Genomic DNA, 20,281 nt, shown 5'->3' with positions numbered 1-20,281 from the left:
TGCGTCGTGGCTCTCGTGGATTCGTTGTGAGGATCGTCTGATACGACATCTACGTCGGATTGCCATCATTTCCTGTCACGTGAAGAGCTAATCAACATGGCGACTAGAAACGCATCCTCTCCGTCTTGGTCAACTGTCTTCAAATTTGACAATTTGTGAGTAGACTCTGCATGATAAAACAGTCCTTTTCGTTGAAAAACATTTATGTGAACAGTTTGTCCCCGATCATGGAAAAGTGCGTCTTCGGAGACTTGAGAAATACACTGAAATGGGGCATGGTTTACGTTAAACAACGATGTTGACTCGATCCAGCAGACCACAACAAACCAAAAATAACGGATGACGACGTTGTTGAAGAGAGAACATCTAGTTTCAGGAAGATTTAATCTCCTTCCGCTGTAGTCACTGAAAATGAACGCATCGGAAATAGTTAGTGATTCACAAAATACCACGTTGTGTATTTCAAACAGATGAACAAGGAACATAATTTGTTGCCGAACATGTTACTATTAACAGAAATTATATTTCATATCCGGTTGGATGCAGTATGGAACAGTGCCTGTGATAAGCAGAAAGCTTTGAGATATATGGCTTATCAGTCCTCAGCATTATGACAAAGAACGCAAAGTTGAAGTTCTATTCGTTATATATTACATTATCACTGGTTATACATCAAGGTCAGGCACAATAATAATAGTGATGTTTTTGTGTATCTAGATTTTTTTTTTTTTAAAGCTCTCACTGCTTGATCAGTGTGTTGGATAATGCAAATGAAAAGGTCTTTCTTTTTCCAGCAGATGTGCAGTGTATATGTATGGATCTGTCCGCATCCTCTGACACCTTGTAATGTTGAGCTTTAGGGGTGAAAATCCGATAAGAACAATAAACTCTAGGAGGATCATTTGAGCAGATGAAACATTTTACTGGAGGTCTGTTTACCAATAATGGTTATGATCTTATAGTTAATGCACTATTTCTGGAAGTCTTAATTTCATAAATAGCTAGAATGCATATGACACAATGCTCTGTAAAACTGAAACTTTTCATTTTTCCTTTGGCAGCTACATATGCCTTCATCTCTTATTGAATCATTTTAAGTCAGCAAAAAGGTCATGGGCTAATCTAGAGTGGTACCCTTTCCCACTGTGGAATGATACATTCTTCATTCAAACAGTATGCTTCATCAGCATGGTGTTCTTGTATCATAATTCTCAAGCAAATCTTGCCTATTGCTACTGGATCAATTCCTGCTAATTTACTTTTTTGTTTATTTATTTTTATATAATATTCCATCAATGAATAAGAAATATGTGAATTTGCTGGAGTAGCTCCAGAAGGGAGAGACAAGATATGTTTCAGTGTTATGATACAATAACACCAGACTGTAGAGACTAGCAGCTATGTTGAACACTGGAATTGAATACACTGAAAACATAGACAAAAAGCTTGTTATGTTACACAGTATCAGCCATTGCCATGTTTATGTTGACAAAACCCTGTCAGTGCAACTGAAAGCCTTAAGGTGCCCAGTGTCTCTGTCATCAGCAGACCTCTCAAAACTCATTTTTTCCTTGCACCCTACAGGATTTGAACCAGTTGCTGAACATATGCACTGACACTGCATCACCCGAGGCATTCAAGGAAAGTTGCGGCAGACACCTGGCACCATAAATCGCCATGCCACTGATGTCAACCACACAACTGTTCATTATTTAAATGTGTATGCCTTTTTCCCAATAAAAGGAAACATCGTAAAGTTGCACATGCTTAGAAGTGTCAACCATTTGAAGTGTCAACCAGGCTCAGGTTTTACAGATATCAGTGTTATAGATCTTGATTTCTGAACAGTACCGGGAGAGAGAGAGCGGGAGAGATAATTTTCTACAGCAGTACAGGTCTCATTAATTTTACTACATGTTTTTCTGCTGCTAGAATAGAACAAAAAACTAAAAGCAAACATAGATGAACTGCATATTCTTCATTTTAACATTATAAGTTTGATGAGTTTGAAATAATACAAGAGCAAGTCAAAATGAAGATGGGTTGGATATTTAAATACTTTGGAAAATGATGTTAAAACCAACTGATTCAAATGTGATTTTATTTCACCTTGCAGGGAGCGCCCAGTGCAGCAGCACCTGAAGAATGTGTATGCTTGTCTGGGTACGGGGATGTTGGCAGCTGCCGCTGGTGGCTACCTGACTCTCATTGGCAGCATTATGCAGGTAGTCATGTGCACCCATTTACCATGACATGCATGCATGAGACACCTGTATAATCTCTCATATTTCATTTCACTCGCTTGCATGCATACAATAGGCACGTGCACATAACATACATATGCCAGTACACACATGCTCATGCATGTATACACAAAGTCCCTTGTTGTCTTGCACATGAATAAATGTACTCACTTACACAACTTATATTTAGTGTATCTGATACATCATTTTGTTTATTCTTTTTGAATGATTAATAAATTTGATAGTTTTGAATTATGCAAATAATGAATTACCTTAATAGATATGAAATGTACCAATAATCATTATGTAGAATTGGATATGTATGTATATATATAGTAACATCTATTAATAGGGGTGCAAGTCGTCCGGCATATGCCTGAAATCCTGCACAGAACGTTTTGACTTTAGGTAGTTTCCGGCATGGAGAAATTTTGTTTTGGTAGTTTCTTGCATGGAGAAATTTTGTTGTGGTAGTTTCTGGCATGCATGAATTTGTGTAGCCTGGTCTCTTTCTCTGATTTCTCTGCCATGTGTATGCTCAGTGATCTAATTTTGTATGTGACGAAACTTGAACTAAAAAGAAATGTTAGAGAACTCAAATTCAGATTTGTCAAACTAGTGTGTGGTTTACTTGTCTGTGCATCGATGTCTTGAAAACATGGGAGATAAATGCATTGCCTTGATCTCTGGCGATTAAGCGATGAAAAGTGCGTTCACCAAACACATTTTGTGACAGCAGAATATTAATAAAGTCTTTTTGACAAAAGATTACAAGAATACTGAGTTCCAGGCCTGCAGCCCTTCCTTTATCGGGGAAATTTATCACTCATGGTTGCACCTGATACCGCGCTCCACGTGCCTGAAAAATAAAGAAGAAAAAAAAACACTCCCACAGTGGCACGTGCCACGCAGACACACAAGCACACACCCACTCACCCACACACACACCCACTCACCCACACACAAACACACACATGTGAAAAAAAGAAAAACAGGTTTAATTACACATACTTAACCGTGACCGGTTGTTTTGTGATCATTTTATTGGCAACACCTTTTGAAAAGCCCTGGGTGCCTTTCAATCCTGAGATTTGTGCAAATCCAGAAAGAAAAAAAAGTGGGGGTGGGGAGTATGAAATTTAAATGTGATGATGCTGACAACGGCTGATGCGATGCTACTGCCATTGTATCACACACACACGCACGCTCGCACATATTCACACACCTAACCGCTCGCATGCGCGGGCGCATGCACACACACACGAATGCACACATGCGCACACGCGATCACCATCACCATCTCTGCCTCGACCCTCTCTGCAAACATTGTCACTTTTCACAACAATCACTTTGTAGCAATTGTGACAGAAAACTTTGTAGAAATTGACTTTGGGTATGCTTCTGAAATTATGTCAACAAGGATGTGGCAATATCCTTCATGGCTGCAGTTTTAGTGTATGTTATTTAGATCTGGGAATTATAGCCGAAGTACAAAAGGTTCATTTGCATCACTTGCATAAAATAATTACTTATGTTCAAAGCACTGCATGTTCTGACAGGTCTGCCAGATACTACAATTCCTCCATAGTTTCTACGATTCAAGCCCCCAGACTACAGAACTATGGCCGAGTAAAGAAAAACTGCAATTTGTTGACCGTGAAACCTAACACACGCACACACACAGAGCTAATGCCAAGAAGTGCCGCACGTATTCATCACTGAAGAATTTGTCACTGAAGATAAACTTTCTGTAGCATTTGACGTCAGTACTTTTTGGGCAATTGCTGCGATTACACCACACATACACAGACATACATACAAATGCATAGATGTGCTCACACATTTTATTAGTGCTTACATATACACACAGACGCGCGCAAACATGAACACGCGCGTGTGCACACACACACACACCATCCACACACTTACATGGGCATACACACACACATACACGCGTGCGCGCACATACACACACACGCACACACAAACTGACAGGCACCACACATAATGATACACAGATCGACACACTGACCTTTTACCATTGCTCACATACATACACAGACACATGTACACGTACAGTACACGCACATGTGCATACGCGCACACACACACACACACACACACACACACACACACACCATCCACACCCTTGTACAGGTGTACACACACACACAAACACACGTACGCACGCATACACACACACATACACACACTCAGAGGCTTGTATTGAAAACAGTTCACGCACGCACACATGCACGCACACACACACAGTGACATGCACACACACACCACACACACACACACTGGTGCCCTGTGCAACACACATTCCTTCAGGTACTTTCTTTCTTCAATAGCTCCAGCTTTGCAAGAAGTGATGCTTATGAACAGTTGAGAGTAATACTTGCATATTTTTTTCTGTACAGTAAGAATTGTATTATATAGTTTGTTTTCATGATAAAAATAATGTGGTTTGTTTTTTGCTTTGAATAAAACTGTAAATGACTTTTGTTTACTCTGATGCATTGTGCTTTTTTTAATTTTTATTATTATTATTAGATCTTTTGCTATGCTGGATACTTCAGTCATCAAACTAAAGGTCCATCCTGTGAAACTGTGAAAATGTTCAGTATGGGTGCCAGATCTTGTTCTTTGAAATTATGTTTTAGTGTTTATAGTTTAAAATTCCTCCTTTTTTGTCTGCTTTTTGATTTTCCCAGATTTCACCATTATTCTCCCCCAAATAACAGTCTTTAGAAAATGTAATAGTACGGTAATTGTGTTTAGGCTTGATGCTGTTTTGTTGAGCTCGCACAGTATTTTCAGGCTTAGGTCTGTGCAGAAAAAAAATTTCAGGCTTCAGTCGGGGCAGAAATTTTTTTTCAGGTTTCGGTCTGGGCAGAAAAAAAATTTCAGGCTTGAGCAAGTGTCTCTGCTTGCACCCCTGTATAAATGATTAAAGGATTCATGGAAGCGATGACAACAGCAGCAATATCATGGCCTATTTTAAGGTATTGCAAATAGCTTGTTTTCAGGATGTACATATATTGTTAATTTTCATTGAATAATTGGTTAGTGGGTGATAATTATTCAGTTTTGGCAAGGCTCTATCAGTCTATGTCACTGGTTTATGGAGATGTTCATTTTGACTGTAGGCAGTATGACTGATTAGTGGATGGTAATTAATGATTAAGTTGTTAATCAGATTTGGTAAGGCACTATCACTGTCACATGTTCATTGAGATGTTCATGGTCACTACAGGCAGGTTTTCTGACGGCCCTCATCAGTGTGGGGTTAATGCTGTGGCTGAACTCCACTCGCCATTGCAAGGAAAACTTCAACATGCGCATGGGCATCTTCCTTGGCTTCACCTTCTGCTCAGGTATCTCCATACTCTTTTTTTGTTGTTGTTGTTCTCGATTGATTATTTAGTTACTGTGGAATGACTTTATTGCTGTGTTATTTGTTGAAGATTTATAAATCATGTCCCTGTAGAGAATTTTTGTTAACGCAGAAACTTGCTGTGACTTTGTAACTTGACACTGGTCACCTTGAGAGAGGATGAGGAAGAATAATCATATGATACATTACATTTTACATGACAAGGATTATGTGGCAGAATGAAAACTTGAATATCAATATGAATTTAAATGTATATGACGCATTAAGGTACAGGTGCTTACCTGGTGATTAAAAGCATATCGAGTAATATTCCTTAGGTCACATCGGGTGTTCCATTTGTTGCATGTTGGTGAGGTTGGACTTATTAATGTGTGAGTGAAACCGATGATACAATGTCTGCAATCTGTTTTAGGTGTGTCCCTGGGCCCGTGCCTGAGGATGGCCATCTATGTTGACCCCAGGTAAGAATGCCAAATGGAAATCAGACTTCAAACTTTATTGTGTCTTCTTAAATAGGAAAATGTCCTTGCAAGCATGTAAAAACACAAAACATAAACACAAAAACATACCTGCACATAACAGTAAGAGGTAAAGGTTTTGTCCATTCAGAAGAGTGCTGTCTCCCATAATCCACCAAAGCAAGCTGGGATTTGAACCCAGGATCCAGGGTATGAAAATCCAGCACTCTTACAACTCCGCTGTTGTGTCCCTCATAAATAATGATGACAGTGATATAGTATTTATGAGTTATTTGATCCACACAATCCTAAAGAAAGATTTTTGAAAAACAAAAAAATCTGCCCGTAATTCTTCAGTGGTACGAGTTCAAACTAATATTTTTGCTAGTTTGATACACAGAAACAGTGCTTTTGTTATCGTCTTAATTAAATCTGAATAGCTATGGTAAGGCTAGACTATCACAAGTCTAAGTAGTGACTTGCTGATATTTGAAAAAGGTAGAATGTATTATAGTAAAATTTCCTTTGTAAAAGTTCTTCAGTGCTATTGTCATAACGAACTGATACACATGTTTAGTAATACAATGATAAATGTTTGTCTGAAAAAAGAAAGTCTTCAATGCTATTGAATACTGCGTTCAAGTGACAACATGGACATATTTTATGTTCAGTAATATAACTAAGTGCATATTATTTTTAAAATAAAAAAAGAAGAAGAAAAAAAAGGTGTTCAAAGTTGTTGTCTTCTAGTGTGCACATGACCTTGTTTCAGCATCATCCCCACTGCTCTGCTGGCCACCTCGGTGATCTTCATCAGCTTCACCATTGCAGCCCTTTTCAACACGAACCGCACCTTCCTCTACATGGGAGGTACATGGCCTCATGTCTTGCCTTTTTTTTTTTTCTTTATTGTTATTTAAGAAAAAAAATTATTCACACTAATGCTTGGTCTGTTGCATATTATATGATTTGGGAAATCTCCTGTGGGATGCTTGGGGGTCTTTAAGTGTAAATATCAACCCTACCTTCTGGAAAATCTGTACTATATATTTCCTCTTTTTAATGGCTCTGTTTATTCAGCCTTTTTTTTTTGTTGTTGTTGTTGTCGTCGTCTTTTTTGTCCTTCATTATTGTCTGCTTTTTCTGCCTTCTCAGTCCATTCCCCTTTCATTTTTTTCCAGCAAGCCTTGACACTTTTTTTTTCTCTTTTCTGCAGTGTGTGATGTACAGTCAGTGCTCTTTTGCTTTGCTGATTAGGTAGAGAGATTGTAAACACTTGGATGGGCATTCTGCACTGTTATTTGCCTATATGGCCTTTTTATGTTTGTTTTTTTTGGCTTGGAAATAGGTGTTTTTTTTAATGATTTTTTGTAATCTTTGAATCATAAATTTAGCAGTAGGGTTGATGTCCTCAGCACAGACTAATCTTATTTGCCTTAAGGAGCTTAATGGTTTGAGGTAATATGTTTTGAATTGTGTTTTGTAGGTTTTTCTTTATGAATTTTTCTTGATAGATGTGACAGTGTTGTGTTTGATACAGCTGAATCTTTACATTTGTGTAGTTGGGAAGTCCTGATATTGCTATGTGCAGTCGGCTGGATTTCATAATCATCGTTGTCAAATATCAGATTTGATCGCTGTTTATTGAAAACATTTTGAATGTGATATGCTCCACTTCAGAGAGCATTTTGATTTTGCTGTTTTTATGCCTGGACTGCTGTGTTCTGCTGGAAAGAAATCTACTACCTCCACGTATCAGGGGGACAGCTAATTGGAAAGCTGAATCAAATTGTATATTCACAGGAAAGGGATATCAACAGACCATTCTCTGGCATGTAGGGCAGCAACAAAGATCTGCCACTCTTGTCTGTTTTAGGCCAGTCTCAGTGGTATTCTAGGTGTGCTTCATGGTCTTGAGTTCTCCTTAGACTGTTCTGCACCAGGTGCTTTTTGGCCATCATCTCTTGCGTCTGTCCACTGAAGCCAGTCCGAATGGTTGTCTGGGTGATGTTACCTCACTCTCTTTGTATGATGTGCTCAATCCAATCCCACTGCCTTCTCATGATGATGATTTCCATGTCTCTTGATTGTACTGGGCAAGTTGATTAGAGATGATATTGGGCCAGAAGATTTGCAGGATTCTTCAGGGGTTTCTTGTGTGGAAGGTTGACAACTTCATTAGATCACTCTGTCATCCTCCAGCATTCTGAGTAATAGAGCAGTGTGGAAAGTAAACAACTCTGGTACATTCTCAGCTTGGTGTTAGTGCTCTACTTGGTGGATCTCCACACATTAATTAGCATTCTGAAGGTGAATCTGGCCTTGATGCCACTGCCTGCTCCCCCCATCGTGTCTGACAGTGCTACTTGCCTTGTGAATCCTATTAATCTTTGGATCCATGTAGAACAAAAGGAGGGGAAGAGGTGAATGAACATGGTTAAATGATGATTGGATGTTGATGATTGAATGATGATCAGATGTTGATCACTTGATGTATTTTGATGTGGTTAAAGGGAAGCAATAGATATTACATGTTTATAAAATTGCACACAAAATTTTTGTTCAAAGGGAGAGGTTGTGCTTATGTTAACTTTGCGGTGTCTGTGTGTCAGGTCTTCTGATGTCCACATTGTCATGGCTGATGGTCCTGTCCTTGGCCAACCTCTTCTTTGGATCCCGTTTGCTCTTCAATGTAAGTGGTATTTTTTAGATCATTGTTTGTTAGGGTGAATCAGTTCACTTCCAAAGACTAATACCCAGAACATAACCAGTCAGAACAGAACAGAACAAAACAGATTATGTCTTTATTAGCAAGTGTACTGAGGTCAAATGGAAAACAAGATTTTTCCTTTTTATAGACAAAACACTTTACTGCTACTCTTTTTGCCTTTTTTTTTTTTTTTTTTTAAAGAACATGAAGACAACATGGTGTGTGTCATGAAAGCCAGCATTGGGAGTATTATATCTTAGTGTGCAAAGCAACAGTTACCCATCAAAATGACTTAGGAATCTTTTTAGGTGGAAGAGAGATGAAAAAAGTCTTGTAGTAGTAGTTGTCTGCTGAAGAAAGTGTTTCAATAAATTCTTTTTGTGCAGAGTTGAGAAAAGTCTTGCAGTCTGCAGAAGAAAACCTTTCAATCAATTACATGTATCTTTCTGTAGAGAGTCAAGAGATTACTTCATGTCTGCAGAAGAAACATTGCAATGAATTATTGTTACGTAGAGAGTCGAAAAAAGTCTTGTAGTTCTCAGAAGAAAACATGATTATTTTTGTGCAGAGCCAAGAAAAGTCTTGCAGTCTGCAGAAGAAAAGAATTTTAATGAAGTACCCAGTGTAATCACCAGTTAAGTTTTGTTACTTCCTTTCAGCTGTAAACTGATTGTTGGAGGCTGTGACTTTCTGATGAATCAAGACTCGTATGTGGCAATACTTATGTTGTACTTGTGTAACCCCCATATCAAATCAAGTTCATCCACCAGTAGCAAAAATATTAGTTCTATATTTACATGACATTTGTCCACTTTTTTTTCCTCTTTCTCCCTATGTAATATGCACATTGATTGTTTTAGGCGTTACTGTTCCTATTTTGATTTTCTCAGTATTGGATAACAAAAAAGAAAATATAGAATTTATAAAATGATATCCAAATTAAATTTCATGCATCTGAATTCTTTCAAGGACCCATCTTTGAAGAGAATCTGAGATTTTTTTTTCTTATTTTTTCTATTTAATCACATATATTAAAAATTTATTATGTTTTTTTAAAGCAATCATGTTGATCAATATGTCACTGACAGTCATAAAATGTGAAGTGATACTGTTTATCAGTGTTGCTGGGCATGCAGCAGTGACCTAGCATTGAAAAGTTTATTTGACATGCAGTCCTTGTAGTCACTGCTCTGACCATAAGTATAAATAAATTTCGCTTAAAAGAGCTGACAAGTGAACATACTGTGGCTTGTTGCAGGTCAGCATGTACCTTGGTCTCTTCGTCTTCTGTGCCTTTGTGCTGTATGACACCCAGCTCATCGTGGAGAAGAGACGCCTTGGCGATGACGACTACATCTGGTAAACTTGTCTGCAAAGTGTTTTTGATATATTTATATATGTTAAAAAATTTTTTTATTTTTTATGTGAAGCAAGATGGTTCACTTGTGGAGATGTTTTTCAGTTTGACATCTGTCCATCAAAGTGTGTTTGTGTGTCACGGCTGCTCAGCCGAGCACAAAATCCGGCTCTTTAGTTAGCCGAGCAGCGTCTAGCGTCTTAGGTCAAAAATTTTTTAATGCCAGACTTTCCCACCGCACTCTGTACTGACCGGCACATTCGCCGCGGTATTTCTGGCCCCGCGCGCCAAACTGGGACACTGCCTTCTTTGTTTCACTCGGCCCCGCGGCCCCTGCCCCGCTTTTCCCACCTTTTCACAGCATCCACACATTTCCTGCAGCGATTACAGAAAGTTGAATTATTGCTATTCCTGCTTGTATTATTGGAGTGCAGTTTGATTTGATTTACACAATTTCATTATTTTATCAACATCATCGTTTCATTTTTTTTTTTTTTTTTTTTTACCTTAAAAATCTTCGTCTTTCTCGTGGAATGAAGGGTAAGGCAGTGCCATAAGCCGACAGACACTCACCCCGCTCTCCATCCCCCTGCTGCTCGCACTCACCATTATACAGTGTGTTCATTTAAACGTTTGTTGTGCTGCCAAGAAAAATCGCACAACTCAAAAGGTAAGCTGATCTGCATGCAGGCATGCTATATATTCTGTGTGTATTTACGATGTTACTGTTCTAAACGCCTGTTTTCTTAGAGAGGGATTTAAACTTAACGATTTTTGCGATCATGTTTCTGCTTATCCTTCTCTTCTCTTTCTTCATTTATGTTTCAGCCGTTGCCGCAACAACCGCTATGTAAGAAAACATATTGTGTTTGGAGTCAATGGAAAGCTTATTTTGTGTTCTTTTTAGAAAACCACTTCTTTAGTCGTTATTTCCGATCCATCCGAGGAGATGATGCGCGAAAAAACAAAGCAGATTTACCGCCGAACAAGCGTACAGCGAGTGCCGCTGGCGCGGCCTGTTTGTCAGCCGCGTTTATTTATATCCATGCCCTACTTCCTGGGTTCACGAACTTTCGCAGGGCCAACTAAAGTGCCAGCACTGAACACCCGTGGTGTGTGTGTGGGTGGGGGTTATCTCCTGTGTTCATGAATTTTTTCCAGACCCAGTTTTGTCATCAGTGTGATCTGGTCATGTATAGCTGTCCAGTATGTCATTGTTCATGAGTCTGTGTATATGGAAAGAGGCAGCACATATTGCTTTGTCTCTTTTTATTACCATTATTATTTGAAGGTATTATTTCATTGGAGTTTTCATCAGTCATGGTTCTGAGGGGTCATTGAGATATGCAATGTTGAAACTTACACAAAATATTTTCACCAAACTATATGGAGTATTGTTCCCTAAATTATATCATAAGGTATTTGGTCTGCTGTCATAATATTCATAACCTTCATTTTAACATACTTTTTAAAATGTGCATTTTGTTTTAAAAGGTTTAACAACAACAGCAACAAAAAACAGAAAACCATTGTCTATGGTATCTTTGTGTTAATTTTTTTTTTTATCTTTTACTCATGAAAATCCATAATTTCAGGCACTCTGTTGATCTGTTCCTGGATTTCATCAACATCTTCCGCAAGCTGATGATCATTTTATCCAACAAGGTAAATGAGTGAAGAGGGTGAAATGAAAGGTTTGCTTTTCATTTGTTTGTGGTCTTGTATGAATTCCCAACAAGATAGCATATTTTAGTCATACTGTTAACAAGTGAAGAATTATTTTGCTAATTACTTTCCAGTTTTGATCAATTGTTTGAGTGCCACAAGGTGTGCTGAAGAATAATGTTGGGTAAAAGGAGAAGAAATTCATCATAGGTGCCGGCAGGTCAGTTTCTGCCATGTCATGATGTTCCACTCAGAGTCCTGTATTACAGATCTGTATATGCTCGGGAGAATTTTAAAAAATTTTTTTTTTATAAAGTACCTCAGTAACTTGCAGGGTCATCAAAGCATGGTGCTTTTTGGAATTTTGAACCTTTTGTCAGTGTACCAGGTTAATACATTGTGTCATTAAGTGATAATGGCCTAGTTCAGTGTTTTAAAGAATTCATGGGAGAAATATTTGAAACACAAGTTTGTGGATTTTGTCCCAGTAGGCATTTTCACCTTTGGACAGATGAACAAACCATGAATCTTTGTATAACCTCTTGGTAATCTTTAAGCATGTTAGTCATACCATTATCTACCAGTAAGCTAGTACTGGCATAAAAAAAAGTCTTTTCTTTTTTCTCTTACATTAAAAAAGATTAGTAAAATAGATTGTTGGTGTATGATTGAAGGCGACAAGTGCAAAAACAAAATTTGTTCTTGTCAAGCCGAATTGATTTATCAGTCTGATGTCATCCAGTTAGTGTTGTTGTTGGTGTGGTTTTTTTGTTGTTGGGTTTTTTTGTTGTTTTTTTTGGTCATGCTTGTCAAGAAATAACAGGGTCATGAAATTAATTTGGCCCTTTGGTAAACAACAAAGAATGAGAAGGGTTGATATGCTTTGTAGAATTATTTGTGTGCTCATGACAGTTAACTAGATAAAAGTGAAGTTCTTGATAATGCATTTTTTTTCTGCCACAGGAAACCGAGAAGAAGAGGAAGGACTAAGATGGAGGGAGCTTCAGCACTGGCACCTGCAAAGTCACAAGCAGAGCTTTTCTGGGTTTTCTTGTTTTTTTGTTTGTTTTTGGTGTATAATATTTTTTCTCTTTTTATTCTCACTTTATTTGTTATTTATTTTTCTGTTAAATATTCTTTCGAACTGTAATTTACATTAATGACCCTCGGTTTTTTTCTGCTTCTTTTTTGTTGTGGAGAGGGATGTTTTTTTTAATATTCCGTCAACTTTTGTTTTCTTTTCCTTACAATAAATATTGCTCTTGACATTCATCAGTGGATTAACGAAAAAAAATTTTCTGCTTTGTTATCAAATTACCGGAAAAAACATGTGATGGAGTGTTCTCCCCTTAGTTTGACAGCTTTTTTTTCTCTCCCCCTCTGTGCTTGTGACTTTCATTCTTGTGTTTATTTCTTATCTATATCAGTTATTATGTTCAGTATTGTTCATGAAAACCAGCCTTTTTTGTGTCATGTCAGTGTGTCACATAGGTTGTGAAAATATTGTAGCTGTTGTATGCAGTGTTAGTGCTTTAGTTTTGGTTCTGTTGTTCTGTTTTGGGTGGGTTGTTTTGTTTTTTTCAGATGTCTGGCCTGTTTTGTTGACACTGCTAAAATGCTACAACAGATGGTGTGGCTCTTACTCAGAAACATTAAAATTCTAAACATGCTGTAATGTTATCAGATCCTTTGTAAACAGATGCGGCTTTTTTCTGTTTATGCATCAGTGATGCATGATGTAAAATATACAGAGCTTTTGGCAAGAAAATAAAGACTTTTGGTTATGTGACGATAGCATTTGATAAGGTTTTGTTTTTAGGATTTTGGTGATGAGTGATGTATATATGCAGTGCTTTTGGCAAGAAAAAGCAAACTTTTTATGTGTTGACTGCAGTTATTTAGGTTTGGGTTTTTTATTTTATTTTTCTACATTTCATAAACTATGTATATAACAAGAATACAACTGAACTATTCAAGCTTTCATTAAATATTACCCGGCTGCATACTCATTTTGTCTCTTACTTAGTAAGGAACACTTTTTGGGTTATTTGAATGTTTGCAGTTGCCAGGAATGCCAATAAGCTTTTTTTAAGTGCCAGAAGATTATTTTTTGGTAACATTGAAAGCACGTTTGGATTTGAACTGACCAAGGTGAAGAATCTTTCCATAGTGTGAAACTTCCCACTCTGAGGCATGTGCGTTTTTTGACAGAGCACACAGTTTCCATGAGAGAAAATTATTCTGCACGCGATTTGTTTCTTGTGGTTCATGATGTTTCACGAACAGCGTATGTGATTAATTGTGAACATAAAACAGACAGCTTTCTAAAGTGTATGTGATTAAGTGTGATCTTATAACAGACAGCTTTCTCTTTGTGTCGTATCTTGCAGGCAGTGCTTTGAGTGATTTGAAAGACCAAGATATTTAGAAAACCAGAACATCAGAGGGAAAAAAAAAAAAAAAGAGAGAGAAGGGGAAAAAGGCATGAGGACTGATATGGTAACACTGTTTCTGAAAGCATTTGATATTCACAAGTAAAAGTTATGTTCAAAATCATTGAAGACTGAAGGGTTTTCAGCTTTTTTCCAGTCCTTTTTTTGCATCAGAATTATAGTTCAATATATATTTTTCTGCTTTTCTTTGCCTGAACTATAATTAAACTAACATGAATATTCTGTCAATTCAATGTAAACCTTTGATTAAATGGTCATGAAATAAAAAGTTAGAAAATGTTGAATTTTATTTCTTTTGATTTGAAATGATTGGGCTTGTAAACTGCATGACAAAGTACACATTTCAATACATTGAAACAAAGCGGAGTAACTTTTCTTTCTGTACAATGTACAGATAATCTGCTGTGTGAGTGAGCAAGTATCATTTTTGTAAAAGGTATTTTCTCTCTGTCTGTGCATCTCTCATGCAAGCACGCATGCACACACACGCACATGCTTTACAACTCCAGCATAAGGTATGGTGCATTCACATTTTGATTACTCGTATAGAATTACTGTACCCCTCAGCAAACTGGAGGTTACAAATCCTGACAGTATTAAGTTTCACTTCACGGATGCGTCTTTGGGTGTGTTGCTCAAATTTCATAACCAACACTGCAAGTGTCTATTTCTCGGGCCTAGTTTATGCTGGGGTATCATATAGTCCAAAACCTAAAATAGACGTCCATAGCAGTAGCAGCAGCATTGTCCTCCACCTTCATCATCAGTATATGAAAGCTGCCCAGTCATCTGCATCATTTTGCTTCCACTTATTGAACTCTAGCTATTGACAAAATGGTCTGTAAATATACAGACTTTTCAGGTTTTGTGTGTGTTTTTTTTAGTGTTGTTGCTTTTTTCCTCTTGTGAAGTGTAACAGAACCAGATCATTTCTGGAAAAAAGTGAGGAAGTAAAGAATATTAGTAATGACAATCAATATGAATCGTAGCATTGCTATTGTCATCAGTCAAGTCAGAAAGAATGAAGTATTCTCTGATTCTCACTGGCCGGCTTTCTCACAGCCTGCCTTTGCAAAATGTAACCCCTTGACTGCAGCTGATGTCATGAGTATACTGGTCAACAGAGGACTTTCACCCCACTGAGATTAGACAGGTCAGGATGTCGGTCACCGTTATTTATTTGGACTCCTTCCAAGAGACCTTTCAAGAGACCGTCATGCCTGTGGGTAATTGTGTGCCTGCGGATAATCTGCCTGAGGCAAAGCAAACTGCCCAAGGGTAAGCAAATCCAGTCTTCAAGAACACAAAGCCTACCACGCGAGTCTACAAACCCCAAGGCAATTTTACCCTTACAATCTGCCAAGGGTGACTGCCCACGAAGCAGAGGTAAATATGGCAAATCCTTTTGTTGCATAGGTTTTGTTGAGGGAGAACAGGCGTTTTATTACTGTGATGAGGTTTAGGGCTTTTTTTTTTTTTTTGCTTTTTTAATCAGTATCATTGCTCCCCTCAATTTATCACATATTGTTTCTTCCGAAAGGCAAGATCATCATCAAATTTGTGGAATAATGCATGATATCCATCCATTCCTGCCCCATTGACCCATTCCCTTCTTCCCACCCTTCACTTACTACCCTTGACCACCGTAAATTAGAGGTATAACTAAATCATTTTTTTGTCTCTTGGTCAGTGTAAGTCAACGTGATGTCAGTGTATGTATTTGTGTGGATGTGTGATAAAGGTAATGTGCATCCCTATTGAAGAGTGTTCTGTCATTGTTAATGTACTCATGTACATGTTTTTTCTTTGCATTATCAGAATCTGGACCATTCCTGGATTGTTCTGGGCATTAGAGGAATTCTGAGTACTCCCAGCGATTCTTTAAATTGTGCCATCACAACGGACAGTTCCAGAATAGTTTTTGCACTCTTCAGAATTGTTGGCAGTTCCAGAACATATTGGTCTTGTCACCGTACCTATAATACATATGTAAAAAAGACTAAATTTCTCTGATAAAACAAATGAGTAAAAATTGTGCACTTGTGACCATCTTTGCATCTGTCACTGTGAATCTGTTAGCTTTGTCAAATTTGAACTGTGTTGAAAGGTGGCAGTTGGTCAGTGAGATACCATGCAATCATTAGTACAAATGGCAATGACATGATTTTGTTTCTTGTGTCTTTTAACATCATTCACATTCTTTCCAGCAACACATCGAGGTGTTGTTGTTTTTTTCCAATACTTTGCAATATCTAAAGAACATGAATAAGTAAAGACAGATAAAGAATAGAAAGAGAAAAATTATGTACTTTTGAAATAAGCATAAAAAGATCACATGCAGTAAAGTGCCAGTACCTTGTTTACTTTACCATTTTTCTTCTTCTTTTTTTCAGCTACTTTTCTGGAAAACAGCCATTCCATGTATTTCTTGCCAATATCTGTCATTGCCAACAGATTGACGCATTCCATGACCGGTTCAGCTTATGCTGATTTTGTGTTGGCTACAATTCTAGAAAATAGCCTTTCTATATCTTTCTTACCGAGTTGTCAACAGACTGACATGCAGGTATGCCTTCATACAATGCAGAGAAATCATGGCATGACAAACTCATTAAATGGAAATTAACAGGCCTTAAAGCATAATACAAACGATTATTGTGGTTTTTCATCACAAAATAATGGAAATACAATTTCTTGCACCTACATACACTGCTGTTTGCCAGAAATTTAGTATCAGTGCACCATGCTCCCAATAAAAAAACAGCTAGTTACTTAGTAGTGGTCCTTTACTATTTGTGAACCATGTAGTTGGTTAAAAAATAATGGGTCTTGACCTCATAGACTGCCTGACAGAGATGTGACTGATGAATAACAAAGAATAATGAATTAATGATACATGGGGTCTGGCCTCAGAGAGAGTGACTGATGGTAAGTGACTTGTCTGTGTGTCAAGAGAAGGTGAAGGATTCAGTTGGTCAGGTCACTTCATTCCGCGGACAGGGTACTGAGTCATTATAGGTGTTGAACCACTTGACGTCTGAGTCTTGGTAAAATATAAGTGTTAACTATTGTTGCCAAAAAGAAAATCTCTGTACCAAGGCATAGACAATAAAGTTTGTGTATTGTGAATTGTGTGTATTGTGTTCCTAACTATTATGTACCTTTTTATGATGTAACTGATTCTGCTGGTAAAAGGGACTTTAATCCCAAGAGGAAGAGGAATAAATCTAAGTAATTAATGGTGAGTGACATCCTCACTTGTAATCTTAAACGTATCCCAGAGAGGTGACAGTCCTTCACTGACGAACATACCTGTCAGTAGCAGTCAAGCTGTTAACGCAATCTAATGTTCAGCCACTTGTTGAGATGGTCAGGAAATTTTAGCAACAGTCCCCAAGAAGTATCCGTGTTGTGGATGATGCTCAACTGTGTAGCCTCAGTCTTCCCAGTTGAGCCCAGAGCATACTCGGCTCTGGGTACGAATTGGCAACTGGATGGAGAAAAAGAAAGAAAAAAAAAAATGCCACCACTGATGGGGATCGAACTTGCGTCCTTCCGGTCTGCAAGGCCGCCTTTTTTTTCTGGTGGTCGCATCCACAGCTATTAACGTTAACCGGGTTGGTGGTTTACAGGGTTGGCATAGATTTGTGCTTATTTGACGCTTGGGGTGGACATATCGCTACGTGTTGATCTGGGCTGACGTTTGAAGGAATCTTGAGACAAATGTCCAATTGATGGGCAGCCTTGAGATGGCTCGTAGCTGTTGTTGCACCCTTTGCTGGTTGACAAGTCTGGCACTGCAGACCAAGCGCTGGAGCATGAAGAAGAGGTGTAAGCTGCTCGCCAGTAGCCCTGGATACAACAGGGACAAGAGAGGAAGGGGGTCGGGGGGGGGGGGGGGGGGGGGGGGGGGGACATTGAACAGCAACTTCTAACTCTCAACTTCCTTTTTCCAGTGCCAGACTTACGCCGGCGTTAATCAGCCAACCGCCCTGGGGTATCAGTTCAAAGCGACAATACCGCATTAAAAGGTTTCGAAAACCTTGACCCTAAGGTTAAAATCCGATAAGTCGTTATCTGTTCTGAATGACATAAAATCTGCAGCAACCAACGCCTCACCAGAAACTTGACCTCAAAGGTGAAATGCGATATGATCATTATCTCTCCTGAACGACACTTCGGACATCTTTACTGTAAAGACAAGTGTTGATAGGTTATTGTCGAAAAACCGACAGGTCGTTATCAGCCCTGAACGAGACTAAGACTGCAGCACTGAAAAACTTGACCGTGGGGACAAAAAACCGATCGGTCGTTATCTTTCTTCTGCTGCTTGCAAGCATTCACAACGTAACTGACGTTATCATTTGCAGTGACAGCAATCGCACGGTTGCCGTTGGCAAACGGGTGCAGATGAGTTACAGGTGTGGGGACTCGGAGGGGATGAGAAGGTATGGGGTGGTAGAAGGAGATAACGGAACACTTGAAGCAGTACTTGGGTTAGGGATTGACGCCTTACGGTCTCCATTAAAACTGATAGGTGTTAGCAATGGGAATTCAGGGGTAGTTGTTCTTGCAGTCGTAGCCTAGTCAAAGCAAGAAAGAATACCTGATCTGACCAGCGAAAACTAAACGGCAGATAGTTAACTCTGCCGGGGTGTTCGGTTTCTTGTACGCAAGAGGTGATCAGATTTTGCCACAGGAATGACAGATTTGATCAAACTTATTGATAAGTTGAAGTTTGATGACTATTTCACCCTTTAAAAGCAAGGGACAAAAGCAAAGAGACAACGGCAAAAGACTAGTTTCAAAATTCAAGGTGCAGTAATTCAGGGATGGCTCTGAAACACGGCCATGACCTTCAGATAAGCCCAGGAACGATCAGCTTCCTAACAACTCAGAGAAAGTGGAATGGTTCGCTAGAGTCACCCTCGGAATTCAAGACGGGTATAATCGCAGACCCAACTGGGAAGGTGACTTTCCCCACACCTTTCTTTCATGGCGATATCTTTCGATAAGCCACCGAAAGCCACGCATGACGTGGAATTATCTATAATGTAAACTGCCTTGTAAACACCCAGTAGGCCTATCTAGTATTGATGTCTTTCGTTATGCCACCGAAAACCGTGCATGACGTGGAAATACCTATAATGCAAACTTCCTTAACCCATGTAAACACCCAGTATGTCTATCTAGTAAACGCCCATCCCCATTTTGGGTTAAAATTTGTGCATTGTGAACCCCCTCTTCCCCCCCCCCCCCCCCCCCCCCTCTTCTCTCTTTTAAATAAGAAATATATTATGAGCGAATGAAAATAAGAACTTGAGAAAAAGAAGAAGATGATGATGATCATGAACTGACGATAATTCAGTTTGCTTTTTGCAATCATGTTGGTCACGTTTTCAAAGCAGTACCGGTTTATATATCCACAGATAAAGAATAGAACGCCTGCATGAGATATCGATGCGTCCTTGAACAAACCAAACGAGAGCATGACGTCACTGCATGACTCAATGTCTGGTGAGTTTCAGTTGCTAACATTTTGTCCTCACTCCCAGCTCAGCCGGCAGTGAGTGCTGTATGATGAAACTAAGTACAAGGGAATGGCCTTGCCTCGCAGAGGGTAAAGTACCTCGTAAACGCCCACCTCTATTAACTTAACAGGGCAAGACTTGTGCGAGGTGGGAGTGGGAGTGGGCGCTTACAAGGTAGTTTACAGAATACGCAGACATACCACGACTTCATACCAACAGAAGAATCAACCAGAGACTGACCAGTGACCTACCGGCGTTCCTAAGTCAACAAGCACGGATTTTATGTCTTGGACATTGCAGTGAAATCGGTTACCAATCACTTTGGGCAAAGAGGGGTCAAATTCCTCATGCCCTTCTCTGTCCTCTTTTTGTTTTCGAAGCTTATCTTTGAAGGCAAGAATGCTGACTCTATCTATCTATCTATCTATCTATCTAAATGTCTATCGCATCGCCAGAAGGCAAAA

The 20,281-nt window shown here is 38.8% G+C and overlaps 1 protein-coding gene across 1 annotated transcript; it reads left to right on the top strand.

The window, feature by feature from the left end:
• LOC143285770 (bax inhibitor 1-like) lies at positions 1 to 14,570 on the top strand. The gene is made up of 9 exons (XM_076593190.1): positions 1 to 155; positions 2,117 to 2,225; positions 5,503 to 5,623; positions 6,056 to 6,104; positions 6,874 to 6,971; positions 8,714 to 8,793; positions 10,070 to 10,170; positions 11,764 to 11,833; positions 12,797 to 14,570. Exons 1-9 carry the CDS (start codon positions 97 to 99, stop codon positions 12,821 to 12,823), a joined length of 714 nt encoding a protein of 237 aa, XP_076449305.1. The 5' UTR covers positions 1 to 96; the 3' UTR covers positions 12,824 to 14,570.
• Positions 14,571 to 20,281: the final 5,711 nt, after the last annotated feature.

Source organism: Babylonia areolata, chromosome 1, assembly GCF_041734735.1.
Source record: "Babylonia areolata isolate BAREFJ2019XMU chromosome 1, ASM4173473v1, whole genome shotgun sequence".
NCBI classification, from domain to species: domain Eukaryota; kingdom Metazoa; phylum Mollusca; class Gastropoda; order Neogastropoda; family Buccinidae; genus Babylonia; species Babylonia areolata.
This window is presented reverse-complemented; position numbering and strand designations above follow the sequence as displayed.

What these genes read in the sequence shown, in the direction of transcription:
- LOC143285770 (XM_076593190.1), top strand. Translation starts at nt 97, where the DNA reads ATGGCGACTAGAAACGCATCCTCTCCGTCTTGGTCAACTGTCTTCAAA. An exon ending in GTCTTCAAATTTGACAATTT is followed by an intron (nt 156 to 2,116) that starts GTGAGTAGACTC and finishes TTCACCTTGCAG; the next exon opens with GGAGCGCCCAGTGCAGCAGC. An exon ending in TGATCATTTTATCCAACAAG is followed by an intron (nt 11,834 to 12,796) that starts GTAAATGAGTGA and finishes TTTCTGCCACAG; the next exon opens with GAAACCGAGAAGAAGAGGAA.